The following is a 14398-nucleotide window of genomic DNA, read 5'->3' as shown; positions in this document are numbered from 1 at the left end:
GGCTGTATTGATGTTTGCTTTGCGACGCATACACACAAGTTTACGTTCATGCCCTTTTTCATTCACATACATACGTGTTTCACATCAATGGAGCAAAACACCAAACTTAAACACCACTTAGGAACATTTGCAATTCATTTGTTTTAAGTTAAATACTTCAAAGGCTGTATGCACAAATACACCTTTTTTATAATATTTGTATATTATAATATTTATGTAATATGAGGCTGCTGAGCACTCACAATTACACACATTAGAAGTCACACTGCTCTCACTAACCATTTGCTGTTGCACTGGTGCTTGCTTTTTTGCTGGTTTTGTTTGTTTTGTTTTTGTTTTTATTCCCTTTTTTCCTGTGTTCATTGTAATCATGACCTCTCGCTGTTTTAATTTCAGATTTGCATATCCACTTCCACTCCTTCCTCATTTGCATAACAGCAAGAATGGCGAGCGGGCATCCCACTGACAAATTCAGTTTCATGTACCAACCAGACACGCACAAGAGGTACGGGGCACGCACGCACACACCCTCAAACACAAACACACACACGTGCACGTTTACATAACTTGCTGAGCAGGTAAGTTAGAGTCATGGAGGTGAACTTCAGGTGTTTTTTTTTTTTTATATCCACAGAGAAAAGGGGAAAAGCATTTTGCAGATTTGAAGTGTAAATGTAGCCGTTTTAGCACTTGATGGAATCTTAAGGCCACTTATACTTAGCTCCTTCCGCTGGATGTTACCTTAAGATTCTAAAGTATGGGATGCATCTGTGTGAGAATTGTGTGTGTGTGTGCAGAGTTATTCTAATTTTAAAACCCCAGAGCTCACGTCTTCTTGTTTTTATTTGTCTTCCATCAACTCATAACCCCATTCTTTCTCCTCCACCTCCATATCCCCCAGTAAGAACAGGTTAGCCGCAGCTATGAATCCAGTCTACAGCCCTGTTCAGCCTGGCACTCCGTACGGGAACCCCAAGAATATGGCCTTTGCAGGTAAAAAAAAAAAAACTCACACATGCTAATCAAGAGTTTAGCTAGTAAATTAGCAGTTTAACTGGGTAGTATCAGAATCAGATGCACTTTATTCATCCTACGGGGACTTTACTTGAGAAATATTTCAGATGAAAAGACGAAATACTAAACAAAGAAAAGAAAAATGTACATAATTCAGTAAGAGACTGTTAATTAAATAAGGATTAAATACAAGTACACACATTACAGTAAAAAAAAGAAAATAATAATAAAGAATAACACAAATGCATACAGATATAACACATATATATACAAGAATCTAGAACCCATCAGGTTACAGTGATGAATTGTACAGTTTTATCGCCACAGGCAGGAATAATTTCCTTAAAAAGAAACATCAAAGAAGTTCATCATTGCTATGATAACAAAACATTTACATTTATATTTTACAATAAATGGACATAATGCACATATGTACTTATATGTGCTTTTCTGAACAGATGTTATACATGGAGCAGTGCTCTCAGCTCTGTATGAAATCATTTTTTTCTAGTGGATTTATTGCTAATGCACAAATTAAAAAAAAAAGACCATGAGATGATTGACCACCTCTGCCCTTTGCTACTAAATGGTGTTTTCCCCTCCTCACTATGGGCAGCAGGTTAGGGGAAAGAGTCGAGCATTACCGCCTCTCTTCAACCTGGCAACATTCTCTACACTGCTAACCCTGCTTTGACCTGCACTGATGTTTCCTGTATCAGCCAACCCTGCTTTTACCATCAGGGTTTTCAATATCTACATGATATTGATTTGCTGTTAGACACAAATGTGTTTTAGGTCAGCTGCTCGTCTAACAAATCAAAATGTAGTCAAGGAAACACAGGAAAATCACCACTTTCATTTTTGCACAGTCCTAGCCATAAACAATTAGAGCTTTGATTTGTACTCACACGGACTAATTGATGCATTAAAATGACATTAACTAGTCTATTATAATGCAATAGAAATATTACTCAATATGTTTTACTACAATTTGAATTGAATTTTGAACATGTAATCCAGATAATTGTAGTTCAGCCTACAGCAGCCAAATTGGGATACAACGAAAGTTTGGTGTTAGATAACAGAACCTGCCAATAATAGCAAACACTCACTTTGCTGCCGTTGTTCTTTTCTCTTTCTTAGTCTCACTCTATGTGTAACTGTATATATACACTACCAGTCACAAGTTTTAGAACAGTTTCATTTTTCCAGTAATTTATTGCGATTCAAGTCGTGCAAGTCCAATGAATAGCTTGAAATGGTACAAAGGTAAATACGGAACTTTTTCTGGGAACACAAGTGGATGAACAATTTAAAACTGTTCCGCAGCAATGAAGGTTGAATCAGCCTTGAAAGCTGGTGCTACTAATTCCTACAGATGTTCCAACTTTTCTTGATTACTTACGACCCTCTCTGTCTGGATAAAAACAGTGTTGGAACACACTGTACTTTAATGAGTCAAAAGTTTAGAATACATTTTGGTCTATACATTGATTCTATGCTTTCATTTCAGAGTGCAATGACAAGATAACCTGAATAACTTTATGTAAAAAACTGGAAAAAGTGTGGTGTTCTAAATCTTTTGACCGGTAGTGAATGTGCACTACTCTGTGCATAATTTGGTAATATTTCTGGGTTAAACTCCTCCCACACCGTATTGGAAGCAGGTGCGTTCTTGGGGTTGATAACCACAGATTCTAATGTTTTGTATTATTTCACAGGCTATCCAGGTGGTTACCCTGCTACGGCTCCCACCTATACACCCAATCTCTATCAAACAGGCAGTCCTGGGTATCCACCAGGTGAGCACTTGCAAATACACACATTTCGGCATGCATGCTAAGTTTGATGGATATTTGGAGGTATTAATTGCAAAGGAAATTTCACATTTTGCTCTGTGACTGCGAAGGAAAAGCAGATCTGCTTTTTATGGGAGATACAGTTTGCGTCAACAGTGTATGGTATATTTGTTATAGGGCTGGGACGATTTCCTTTTGTCCCGATTCGATCTTAATCCCGATTCTTGGGTGTCGATTCGATTTAAATTGTGATTCTGATTTTACAAGTATTGCGATTCTACAGTCACGATTATCACTATTTTTTTTCCTAAACCAAACACATAAGTTGAATCCTAAATTTCTAGAAATATGTCACGGTTCCAAAAAACAATGCACATCACATTCAGTCATTCACTGATTTATCATTATGTATTATTCAGTGATTTATTATTATTTATACTGAAATAAATAAAATAAAACCTCTTTCAGAAAAGAGGTGCACAATTCCAAAAAGCTAATTTGTACATGTTTTGAAGTTAGTCAACTGAAACTTTTAATGTTCATCAAGCTAGTGCTTTTGAGTGTCTAGGTTTTTGTGTAGGAACAGGAGCTGCTCAACATGCTGGGTAGTTAGGTTGCTCCAAAAGAGAAGTCACTCTGTATTGTAGTGTAAAGATCGGTCTAATTTTTCTGTCTGAGCCACATTTAAAATCTCTTTTTTTTTTTCCCCTCATACTAACGACTGATTTTATTAATTTCTCACGTTCAGAAATGAGCAGCGCACATTAGTCGTCATCATCATTGGATCCGTCTCATCTGACATGGTGACGGACAAGATGAGCAGTAATGTTTGTTGTGTTACACAATACGCTACTTGTCCGGAGTTTAATCCAGCTTTGGTAATGTCTAACTACATTCACCATGGAATCGGTCAAAACTGTATCCATACTTTTGATTTAAATCGTACAGGTGCAGGTTTAATCACAGTTGCCAAAGAGAAATCACAGATGCTGCAACTCTTCTTCGTGCCGCAAGTCTTCCTCTGTTTGCACTCACTTATTGGTGCATTACTGCCACCCAGTGGTGGCCCACAAAAATGTGAAAAATACAATAAAATAAATCGATACTGGGAAGCAGAATCGATTATTACAATTGGCAGCCAAAAAAATCGTGATAAATCGTAAAATCGATTTTTTATTCTTATATAGTTGAAATAGATTAAACTACTGATTAATTTATCTTTAAGACCTTAAACATTGCATCACTTGGAATTTCAGGCCAGACTTATGGATTTTCTGATGGTTAAGAATGATACACTTATGCTGTGGTAATTATTCTATATGTTACTGTGTATCTGCTTCAAACATCTTACTACAGCCTCTGTTGAGTGCTTTTCTAGAACTGAGTTGACTCATTCATCTGCCAGTGAGAGAAACGATAAAGGAATGTTTAAATGGGGAAATTAAACTTTAATCTTTTAACGTGTTGAGTGAATTACACACTGATGGAATTTAAATTTTCATGCGTTTTGCTGCCGCTCCATCACTGCAGCGACGCATTGAATTTGTTTATTACAATCGTATCCTGAAGTAAGTACTGTTGCCCTGCATATTTCATGATTATTATTAGCATCATGTATATTAGGGTTGTTAAGCAAAAACAATAACAATATTCTGGCAATCGCTGATGCAGTCAGTCAGACAGACATTAGTATTGAACAGAGATTTATGTATTGAGTGGTGTCTACTCTGGACACTGTTGCATAGCCTGAAATGTCATTGATGGTAAAGAAGCAGGAGGCTTGCCAGTTAGCAGCTGCCAGCAGACACAGACTCTGCTGGGGTTCAATGTCTGCTCCCTTTAGCAGATGGATGTGTCGTCACGTCGACTCTTCCCATATATGCAGCGTCGGGATGAGTAAATGCAGTCGTCAAAGAGCTTGATTGCACATTAACATGGTCCTTTAAAGACATTATCTTAAATGTGTAAAGGTGAATTGAAGCACGAGTTTGATTTTATATTACATTTTCAAAAATGATGTTGTAAATGAAATAGAATTGGATTTGAGCAGGTTGAAGCAAAACAGGTTATCCATTTAAAACCTGTTTAAGGTGCTTAAAAAACATTTTAAGGAATTACATATTCAGTAAGAATACATTCGTTTTTGTTCTCCCTAAATAAGAGTTAGCTGCACAACCCTTGGAGAGGCCAATATTTGTGTTAAAAGCTTGTATCAGGTCATATGGAAAGATAAAATACAGCATAGTCCGCGAATACTTGGTGATACAGGGAAGATAGAATTGTTTTCCCATTAAAAGAATGTCGTCAAATTAAAACTAATCGCATCCTAAACATGGATGTCGCCTGTAAAGCTTTAAGATTTGATTTCCATAGCAGGCAGACAAATACCTGCTCTAATTGTTTCCTCTGCTCTTGAGTTTTGAGTGCGTTACAAATGCAGGAGGGGGTTGTAGATTTGACGTGTAGTGCTTTTGAAGCCACCTCCTCTCATGGCTTTCCAGGTATGTTTTGGCAGTGCTCGCCCAGCCTTGTTCCAGCTGAAACCTGAACCTCATTGTTGAAGGCTGCTGCTGTTGTTGTGACTTCAAATATCCTTACATGCACTGCATAGAGCTCTGCATAGGGATTTTTTTTAAATATAAAATCCTGCACTGTAGCTATATCTTGGTCAGGATGACTCAGTACCGCAGAGTAGACGCTGTTTTTTTTGTAAGCAGGGATTTTGTGGAATTGTTTCACGTCATTGTCCTTTAAGGCCTTGCCTGCACGTTAAAGCAAAGAAAGAGTGAGAGTCTGCACACACACACACACACACGTGCATGTGCACAAAGGCGCGTGCAGACTTTTAGACAGAGCAGCCCCAGCATCTCTTTGTTCCCTTGTCCTTGTGTGTGACGAGTGCTTTCATAAGCTGCAGCAGCTTCCAGCTAGTAGCTTGTTTGACCTTCAGGCTCCCCCTGGTGGCCATCTTAGCCATTACACACTGAGACAACAGCTCACATATCTGAGGCGGTCTGAACCAGATCAACCTGCGTATTATTTACCTCCTGCTTTTACACCAGGGGCTAATGTCAGTGAATATGTGTTAAAGTTGTACTGGTATCTACTGATCTCCATAATAATGAACGCTATTTCCGGTTATCTATTCATCTTCTACCTTTGATTACAATGATGCTGTTTTAAATGTTCGGTGATATAAGATGAATGAACTCATTGCCCGCAAAGATGGCACCAGTCCCCATCTGGTGGATCTGTTCAGAAATGCAGGTAATAAATTGCAGTGAAACAGTGAAAGTTCCTTATTTCTATTCAGCCCCTAAAACATTAAGATTACACATTTGTGTGAATATATTTACTCTATATGAGTAAATATTTATATTAACTAATTTAACAATTTAAAATTAAAGATTGCAGTTTTTTATATTTTGACCATTTTATTTAAGGGATATTCATTAAATAGTTTCCTTTTTATACATACACTCACACACACATATATGTATTATTTCTGTCATTTATTATAGATTTTGCACAAAAAAACAGGAAAAACACTGAAAACACTCAAAAAACACACAAAGTTACAGAACAATACACAAAATGAAGGGGAAAAAAAATCACAAAGGGACACAAAAAAACACAAGAGGAGTTAAAAAATAATACAAAAATATAAAAACGACAATAATCAAAACAAACAATGATGGTGTGTTCACATCGAGCGTCAGAGGTCACGCTGCGCATCCCGCGCCTCCTGTGCAGCGCGTTTTGAAGGTTTTCGCGTCCAGCGCCTCCAACATGGCCGACGCTAGAGTTGGGATTGTTGAACTTTTGGGGCATATCGCAGCAGGTCGACCAATCAGGAGCGTTCCCCAATCGTGACGTATTCAGAATAATGAGAAGGGGGAAAAAAAACAATAACCGAAGACAGATGGACAGGCGCTCTTCTGCTGAAATAGAGCGCCTGTAGTTGGTGTCCTGGTAGGAGATGCGAGCGCAGGTCTTCAAACTGGGCACGGGAGAGAGACGGAAGTAACGCTGAAAGACACTCGTCTGAGCGCAGCTCTGGTGAATCCAGAAACGGCGCCGAGGCGCAAATAAAGCCAAGCCACTCTCTCAATAATGTAGAGCTGATGAACGGGAGTCGGAGGCGGCGTGTTCAGCAAGGAACGCCAAACTTTATTCTACATTCACCCACACTTCTTTATATCCCTCTAACATCACAGTGCACACACTGAGTCACACCAAATACATCCGACCGGAAACACAGCCTTCTCAACACAATGTTCCCCACTTCTTCACAGTCACTGGGTGAATAATGAGCGTAACTGATTGCCATATTATCATCCATTGTATGAACACGGCAACAGAGAAGCCCCTCCCCTCGACGCGCTCCCTTCCCAACTTGATTGGACGCGCGTCCCGAGCATCTTCGACGCCGGTGACAAGCGTACTGATTCAATAAGCACAAGCGTCAAACTACTGGCGTGAGGCAGAATTTTGATGCCTGAAACGCGTTTGGTGTGAACGTACCATATTGCTGTGAACTTTCTGCTGAATGTGGGGGAGGGGATAAATGTCACTGATTCAATAAGTTGCTCTAAAGCTAACTAATATGACATTGAAATGCTCTTTGTTTTCTGACTTGTTTTCAGGATATACTCAAGCAGGAACTCCCTACAAAGTGCCCCCCACCCAGTCAAACGGTGCCCCTCCCCCCTACACCCCGACTCCCACCCCGTACCCCACGGCCATGTACCCCATCCGCAGTGCCTACCCTCAGCAGAACCTATACGCACAGGTGAGGATGTCTGACCTCTGCCATGCTTTAAAGGTGATGATTTGATTGACACAAGCTAATCCCAAATTCACTTTGAATTGATTTTGCCTTTTCCATCACATAGTTGTTTCTTTCCCCTGCTTTAATATTTCCCATTCGCTCGGTCATAACAGGGTGCTTACTACACCCAGCCCGTCTATGCCGCGCAGCCGCACGTGATCCATCACACCACTGTGGTGCAGCCCAACAGCATCCCCTCCACAGCCCTGTACCCAGCGCCTGTTCCCGTCCCCGCCCCCCGGAACAATGGTATGGCTGCCATGGGGATGGTAGCCGGGACAACCATGGCCATGAGTGCAGGTAAAAAAAAAAACAATCAGCCAGTTCACATATACTGTATATATATATATATATATATATTTCATGTTGGTATTATATAGTTTGTGCTTTTTGTGCAGGTATTTCAATCTAATTTTAGTGTTTGTTTGTTTTTAAGGCTTTACAAAAACATGAATATGACAACTTTAGCATGTGTGTTAGCAACAAAACAGCCTAAATAGATTTGATTAGAGCTGTGCAACAATTTGTAAAGAAATAAAGAAATCAAATGAGGGATCTCCACTTCTACACTTTCTTCATTGACAAAGCACGGCTTCTGCCCAGTGGGCGTGCACTGTAGCTGTTCCCACTCAACATTCTTGAAGCCAAAATACTGCGCTCATGGGCGCTGCCATCTTGCAATTTTGGAACCAGAGTCTGCGCAGTAGGGTCCGGCGGGAGGAGCCCTGGTAAGACGCCCGTCCCATTTAGCATACTGCCCTGACTTACGCAGGCCAGCTACGCCAAGAACTTAAGTATCTATTCAAAACTGAAGAACATCACGCTGTTATGTCCTTCATGACATAACAGCTATTCACAAAGAGAGCTATGCAGGACCCACGGCTGTCAATCATCGTCATATATGACATAAAATCCCATTTTTCAACCTCAAATAACTTATTTAATACAAACTTCTCATAAAAATTTGCACTTTAACACAATGTAGGGCGATAATATCTAATGATCACAGCAGAGTTTAGGTTTGGGAAAAAATTTGTGACGAGCATTTTAACTTCTTTACTATTAACATTAAGGAGCAGGGTTTATGACCTATACTGCAGCCAGTCAGCAGGGGGAGCTCTAAAAATAAAAGCTTCACTTCACCAGGGAGCTTGTCTTGTCCATTTTTGTTTTACAGTCTATGGTTCTGCCTTTGAATCCCATATGTGGAACAGTAGGAACTTTTGCTGTTGGTTTGTTTTTGTTTTTTGCACTTGTACATAGAAAGCAGTTCCTGAAGCCTAGCATTAGTACTAACCTAGCATTAGCACTAACCTAGCATTAGCATCAGCCTAGCATTAGTACTACTCGCATTAGTACTATTAGCATTAGCCTAACTATAGCATTAGCCCAACAATAGCACTAGCCTAGCATTAGCACTAGCCTAGCATTAGCATTAACCTAGCAGAGCATTAGCACTAATTTAGAATTAGCTTAGCAATAACAATAACCTAGCATTAGCATTGACCTAGTAATAGCATTCATCTATTATTCGCATTATTCATCTATTATTAGCACCTGACCGTGGCTCAGGTGGTAGAGGGTTGTCTTCTGATCGAGAGGTTGGGGGTTCGATCCCAGTACCTGACTATGTGTCGAAGTGTCCTTGGCCAAGACACTGAACCCTAAGTTGCTCCCAGTGGTCGACTAGCGCCTTGCATGGCAGTCCTGTCCCACTGGTGTGTGAATGTCAATCAATCAATCAATCAATCTTTATTTGTATAGCGCCAAATCATAACCAATGGTATCTCAAGGCACTTTACAGTAGAGCAGTCTTAAGGACGGACTCTTCATTTTATGGATACACACATATGCATATATACGTATATACACATACATATGTATCCCACACCCAACATGAATTCATCATGTTGAATGTGAGAGTGATTGGGTGATTTAGCATTAGCACTAACCTTTATTACGAGTTCTTTTGTTTTAGTTTCTTTGTTCTTAAATCACCATTGGAGACAACTATTGTTTATTGTGTTGTTTCCTGTGTGTAGGGACTTTGCTGACAACGCCCCAGCACGCACCCATTGGAGCACACCCAGTCACCGTGCCGACCTACAGGCCCCAAGGGACACCTGGGTACAGTTACGTACCACCGCACTGGTAGAGCCCACCCACCATGTGAGTGTCCGAGGTCTCAGCTCACTCCTTTAGCTCCTCCCTCGTCTCCTTTAACGTGAACAAACTGTGCTGTCCCACATTTCTTCCCCCTCTGTTTTTTACCCTACAGGGCAGAGTCAGTTTTAAATCAATCACCACCATGTTTTTCTGCTTCTGCTCTTCTTTCCCACCAGATCTGGAGTTCACCATCGTATGCAACTGCTCAAATCTTACACGGGCTCCCATTGGTAACCATGGGAACTCGGCACCTGTCGGCAAGAACAAAACCTAAAGTGCAACAGCCACTTTACTGTTATTGTTATTGTTAATATGCGATATTCTCTTTAATTTTTAACAAAAGCTGCTTTTATTTTGTAATTTGTATCTTTTTTTTCAGTTATTTTGCCAACCAGTCATTTCCTTTAATTTTTATGTTAGTTTAGTTTTGTACATTTTTATTTTATTTTTTCTGCCGTGTCATTGAAACTCCAGAGGGACTCTAGACCAACCCCGGGTGTCGGTCACTCCTGTATCTGTGTCATGCTGGTGTGTGTGGCTGGGAAAATGTATTGGGCACTTATTTTTCATTATATCACCTCCTTCAGTCAATACGAAGACTTATTAGACTAATGCTGCCAAATTTTTTAACAACTTAATAACAGCACAGGATTTTTACAATTAGGATTTTTGGTTTTAAACTTTTAAACAATCTTTTTTTTTTTTTTTTTTTTGCGCATTCGGATGAGTCATTGTCGTCTTTTTGTTGTTTCTCTATCGTTTTTTTTTTTTAATAATCAAAGGTTCTGGTTTCCACTTTGATCTGTTGTCTTCCAGCCAATCGCTTTCAGTCTGGCAGCATCCCTCCTCGTATTGTATGCCAACGCGTTCCACTTAGTCTGCATTAGCATTACACTCAGTATACACTAAAAGGAACATCCCTCATCTACTTCATGCTGGACAGCTGCGTGCGCTGTGACACTATTTAAGTTTTACCATTTTTTTTAGCTGCGTTTTTATTTTTATGCTTTTTTTTTTTTTTGTCAATGCATAAAAAAAAAAACTATGAAAAGGTATTTATTTCATCAAGTATATGGACATTAGTACACATCAACTCACACACACACAGTTACAGGTTTGCACCCAGGCGGTGGCTCTGTGGCGAGCTGAATACACACACATATAATGGCTTAGTGGCACTTACTGCACAGTACCTGAAGTATGACGTGATCAACATACACAACCAACTAGCGAACGTGCGGGCAGCGTGGATTTGTGAGGTGAGCAGGGGTATCAGGGCCTGTTGGCAGGAAGAAGGAGGAGGCGCTGACGTTCACGGTTAGTCGAGCGCGTGACGCCTCCTGCACAGACTCACCTCCCTTTACTGAGAGTCCATCAGCTCCTCCTCCTTCCTTTCACTGGGTGTGGGTCGAGAACACAACCCGAGGAGAAACACCGACCACTGAGTTTAGTTCTCCATTCTCACAGACATAACAGCCTTCTGATTGGTTGCTTTGTATCCTAAAGGATTCGCGCAACACAATCGTCAGCATCATCGACTAAAGACTAATTTCAGTTTCAATTTGATTTATTCTCTTTTTTCTTTTCTTTTTGGGTAAAACAAAACAAGTAGAGGTTGCGTAATCTGTTTAATAAGGACTGGAGTTGTTTACTAGTGCTCGCCTGAGGAAAACAAGCTTGGTAGGGCTGGGGTTTTACATTTTGCCGTAGGTTTGTGAGAACATTTTGTCACCTGGAGGCTACAGATCAATGCATTTTAAAAAAAAAAAAAAAAAAGGAATTACCAAGCGTGTGTGTGAGTAAAGTGGTTTGATATTGCAATAAAAACACTAGAAGTGATTATTTTATCAGTTTTAAATTCATTTTTGAAAAAAAAAAAAGAAAAACAAGTGTTTTATCTAAATATCAGTCTGAGGCTTTATAAACTGCCTCCGTTCAATACGTTTTAAAAGTAGTACATATCAAACTTTGGCATCTTGAATAACATTATGAGGAAGTGTTGCACAACATAACGCAGAAAAGGAAACTTGACTATACTGCTATAATGTAATGCTAAGTAACCGGTACCTAGGCTTTTTTTTTTTTTAAGAGCAATTCATATCTTATGTCGAATTAAGATTAAGAAATTAATTAAGTTTGAGTGACGTATTTTTAGTCCAAGTGTTTGTACACTAATAGGTTTTATTATGAAGCAAATACTGTGTAAATCAGTCACGAGCCCTGCTTTTTAAACGATAACTTGCATTTTTTTTTTTTTTTTTTTTTTTAATGAGGCAACATTAAATGTGCCCACATGGTAAAAAAAATTTAAAAAAAAAACAAACTTTTAAGAGTAAATTTGGGAATTGGAACAAATGTACTGTTGAATAAGATTCATTTAACCAACCACTACTTATGTCAGTATTTCTCTTTTCTGTTTCACCCCTTTGGTCAAATAATCATGTATGCATTGTCTTCAGGTGTATTTCACTATAGCATTAGATTTTTAAGTTTTAAAAAAAGAAGAATAAAAAAAGACATGCAGTATATTTATACAGCAATTGGTACAGTAATGTATTTCTAGCTAAGCATGGTTGCATCAGTGTGGCAGCTACTATCTGTGCAATTTTATTTTATTTTTACAATTTAAAAAAATATTTTTTTTTAAACTTTTGTCCTCTGCATATCGGTCACTAATGGAGGGAACCTGAATTTTCAGACCTTGAGGAAAGAACAGGATTTAAAACAAAACAAAAGGCAAACATAGGATTTGGTTTGTTAGCTGAGAACAGCTGCTGTGACGTCCTTTAAATGTCCTGTTTTTTTTAATGTTCTGTGGGTGCAAAGATTCATTGACGTGTCTTTAAATGCCACAGGGCTCCACGCCCCTTTTGTTCAGTGCCATATTTCTCCCAAGTGTTGTTTGGTAATTATTAGTTCCCTCTCCTAAATAACTGGTTAAATTTGAGTCCTTATTGATGTCTATAGCTTCCTGTGAGTCCGTGTTCTCCCGTTGCTTGTCCTGTTTTCCTCACGTTGTTGATGCATGTCCTGGTCGGACTCAAACTTGTTTCCTCTGTTTCCACTTGGAGCCCCTCACGGTCATTGTTGCATTCTGGGTAAACCTTTGCTTTCATCACACAGGAATCTGAAATGATGTCAGGTCCTGTTAAATGGTCTTTCTTTGCTCTCACTGTCATGTTTTACTCTGACCTTTGCAGCCCTCGCCACCCTGACTAAAGAGCAGTCATGTCTAAAAATAGCTGGCGGTCACTAAATTTGGGGTAACTTACAGTAATTTTTTTGTATTTTACAGTGTTGGTGACATTTCACTGCGCTTATGTGAACACTAGATGTCACCAGTGACAATATGTGGAAGTGGAAACACTTCTTTAAAGGCTTTGAGCCAAAATAAAATGAGATGAATGAGAAATCAGGGTCATTTACTTTTAACGTTAGCGATTGGTTTGGCACTTTTTGAGCACTGAGTAAAAATTGGATCCTGTTCTTTATCCTTTCTTTTCTTTTCTTTTTTTCAAACAATTTTTTAGGACATTCTAAGGAATTCCATTAATAAGACGCCACAGAAGGTCAAAAATGTTCTTGTCGAATGAGTTTTCTTGGCCGTGGACCAATACACTTAAACTGTACTTCAGTTTTTGGCAAACGCACTCGGCTGTTTTGTCTTTCACAGCCTCCGTTTTCCCCTCTATTCCTCACCTCGTGTTTATCTCAGTTTGGTCTTGAGTGAAAATGGGCAGTGAGACACTTGAACGTGTTCAGGGAGGTGGGGAGGTGGACGGTTTGCAAAGCTGTCTTACTTTGGATTCTTTTCTCATCTTTGTCTTCCACCTCATCCATCACTTTGTCTTTAACATTTCCAAAACTGTGAAAGTGAACAGCTTTTTGCAGAGGTTTGTCCTTTTTTTCTTCTTTTCTCTTGCCTTTTCTGTGCATGTTTTTGTCTTTTCACTCTTCACTGGTGAAGACGTGACCAGAAGCGTTGCTAACATCTCTCCTTCCATTTCCTCCTCCTCCTCCTTTCTCCTTGCAGTGGCTAAGTCTTAGTTTTTCATTAATATGAATAAAAACACTACTATCCCAGTGAATAGTAGGCTCTTAAATGTCTTTGATGTTCTGCTGCAACTTTTTGATTTCAGTTTGTGCAAGAATTTTTTGAGTTGAATTTGACACTCAATGTGATGCAAAAAGTGGAAATTCCGTGTCTTCCAAAAAAAAAAAAACAAAAAAAAAAAAAAGAATCTTGACTTGTATCCGTGCCGGATCAAGCGTTAGGAACCAACCCCATCTTTGGAAGTTTTCGTTTGGTACCCAGTTTGCACATGCTATGGTATATCTGTTACCGTGAGGTTGTGTTTGAAACTGAAGCCCAACGTCTGTTCAGCGTTGAGAGAAATGAATCGTATATGTTAGCTATCTGGTCCAGAGTGAAGGACCTGCGTCAGGCTTGTGATATGAAGTGTAAATCTGTTTTAATTTTTCTTTTTTTTTTTTTTTCTTTTTTTTTTTTTTTAAATGTTTTATTTTTTTGTTGTTGTTTAGGATTTTCTTTTTTTTAAAGACCAGTTAGTGATCTTAGTACTATAAC

General features: G+C 39.1%; 1 protein-coding gene across 3 annotated transcripts in view; it reads left to right on the top strand.

Moving 5' to 3' along the window:
• Positions 1-14067, top strand: part of fam168a (family with sequence similarity 168 member A) — a 32721-nt gene extending 18654 nt beyond the window's left edge. The window contains exons 2-8 of one of the 3 annotated variants that reach the window (XM_028465117.1): positions 397-505; positions 902-993; positions 2736-2816; positions 7460-7605; positions 7758-7944; positions 9687-9813; positions 9987-14067. In XM_028465117.1, coding sequence (XP_028320918.1) covers positions 444-505; positions 902-993; positions 2736-2816; positions 7460-7605; positions 7758-7944; positions 9687-9799 — 681 coding nt within the window. In that variant the 5' untranslated portion in view covers positions 397-443 and the 3' untranslated portion in view covers positions 9800-9813; positions 9987-14067. Of the gene's footprint in view, positions 1-396; positions 506-901; positions 994-2735; positions 2817-7459; positions 7639-7757; positions 7945-9686; positions 9814-9986 lie in introns of all 3 variants that reach the window. The other 2 variants (XM_028465116.1, XM_028465118.1) reach the window with 2 other exon arrangements.
• The last annotated feature ends 331 nt before the right edge of the window (positions 14068-14398 follow it).

This window comes from Gouania willdenowi, chromosome 13 (assembly GCF_900634775.1).
Source record: "Gouania willdenowi chromosome 13, fGouWil2.1, whole genome shotgun sequence".
NCBI lineage: Eukaryota > Metazoa > Chordata > Actinopteri > Blenniiformes > Gobiesocidae > Gouania > Gouania willdenowi.
Note: the sequence above shows the minus strand (reverse complement) of the source record. Positions and strands in the feature narration are given on the sequence as shown.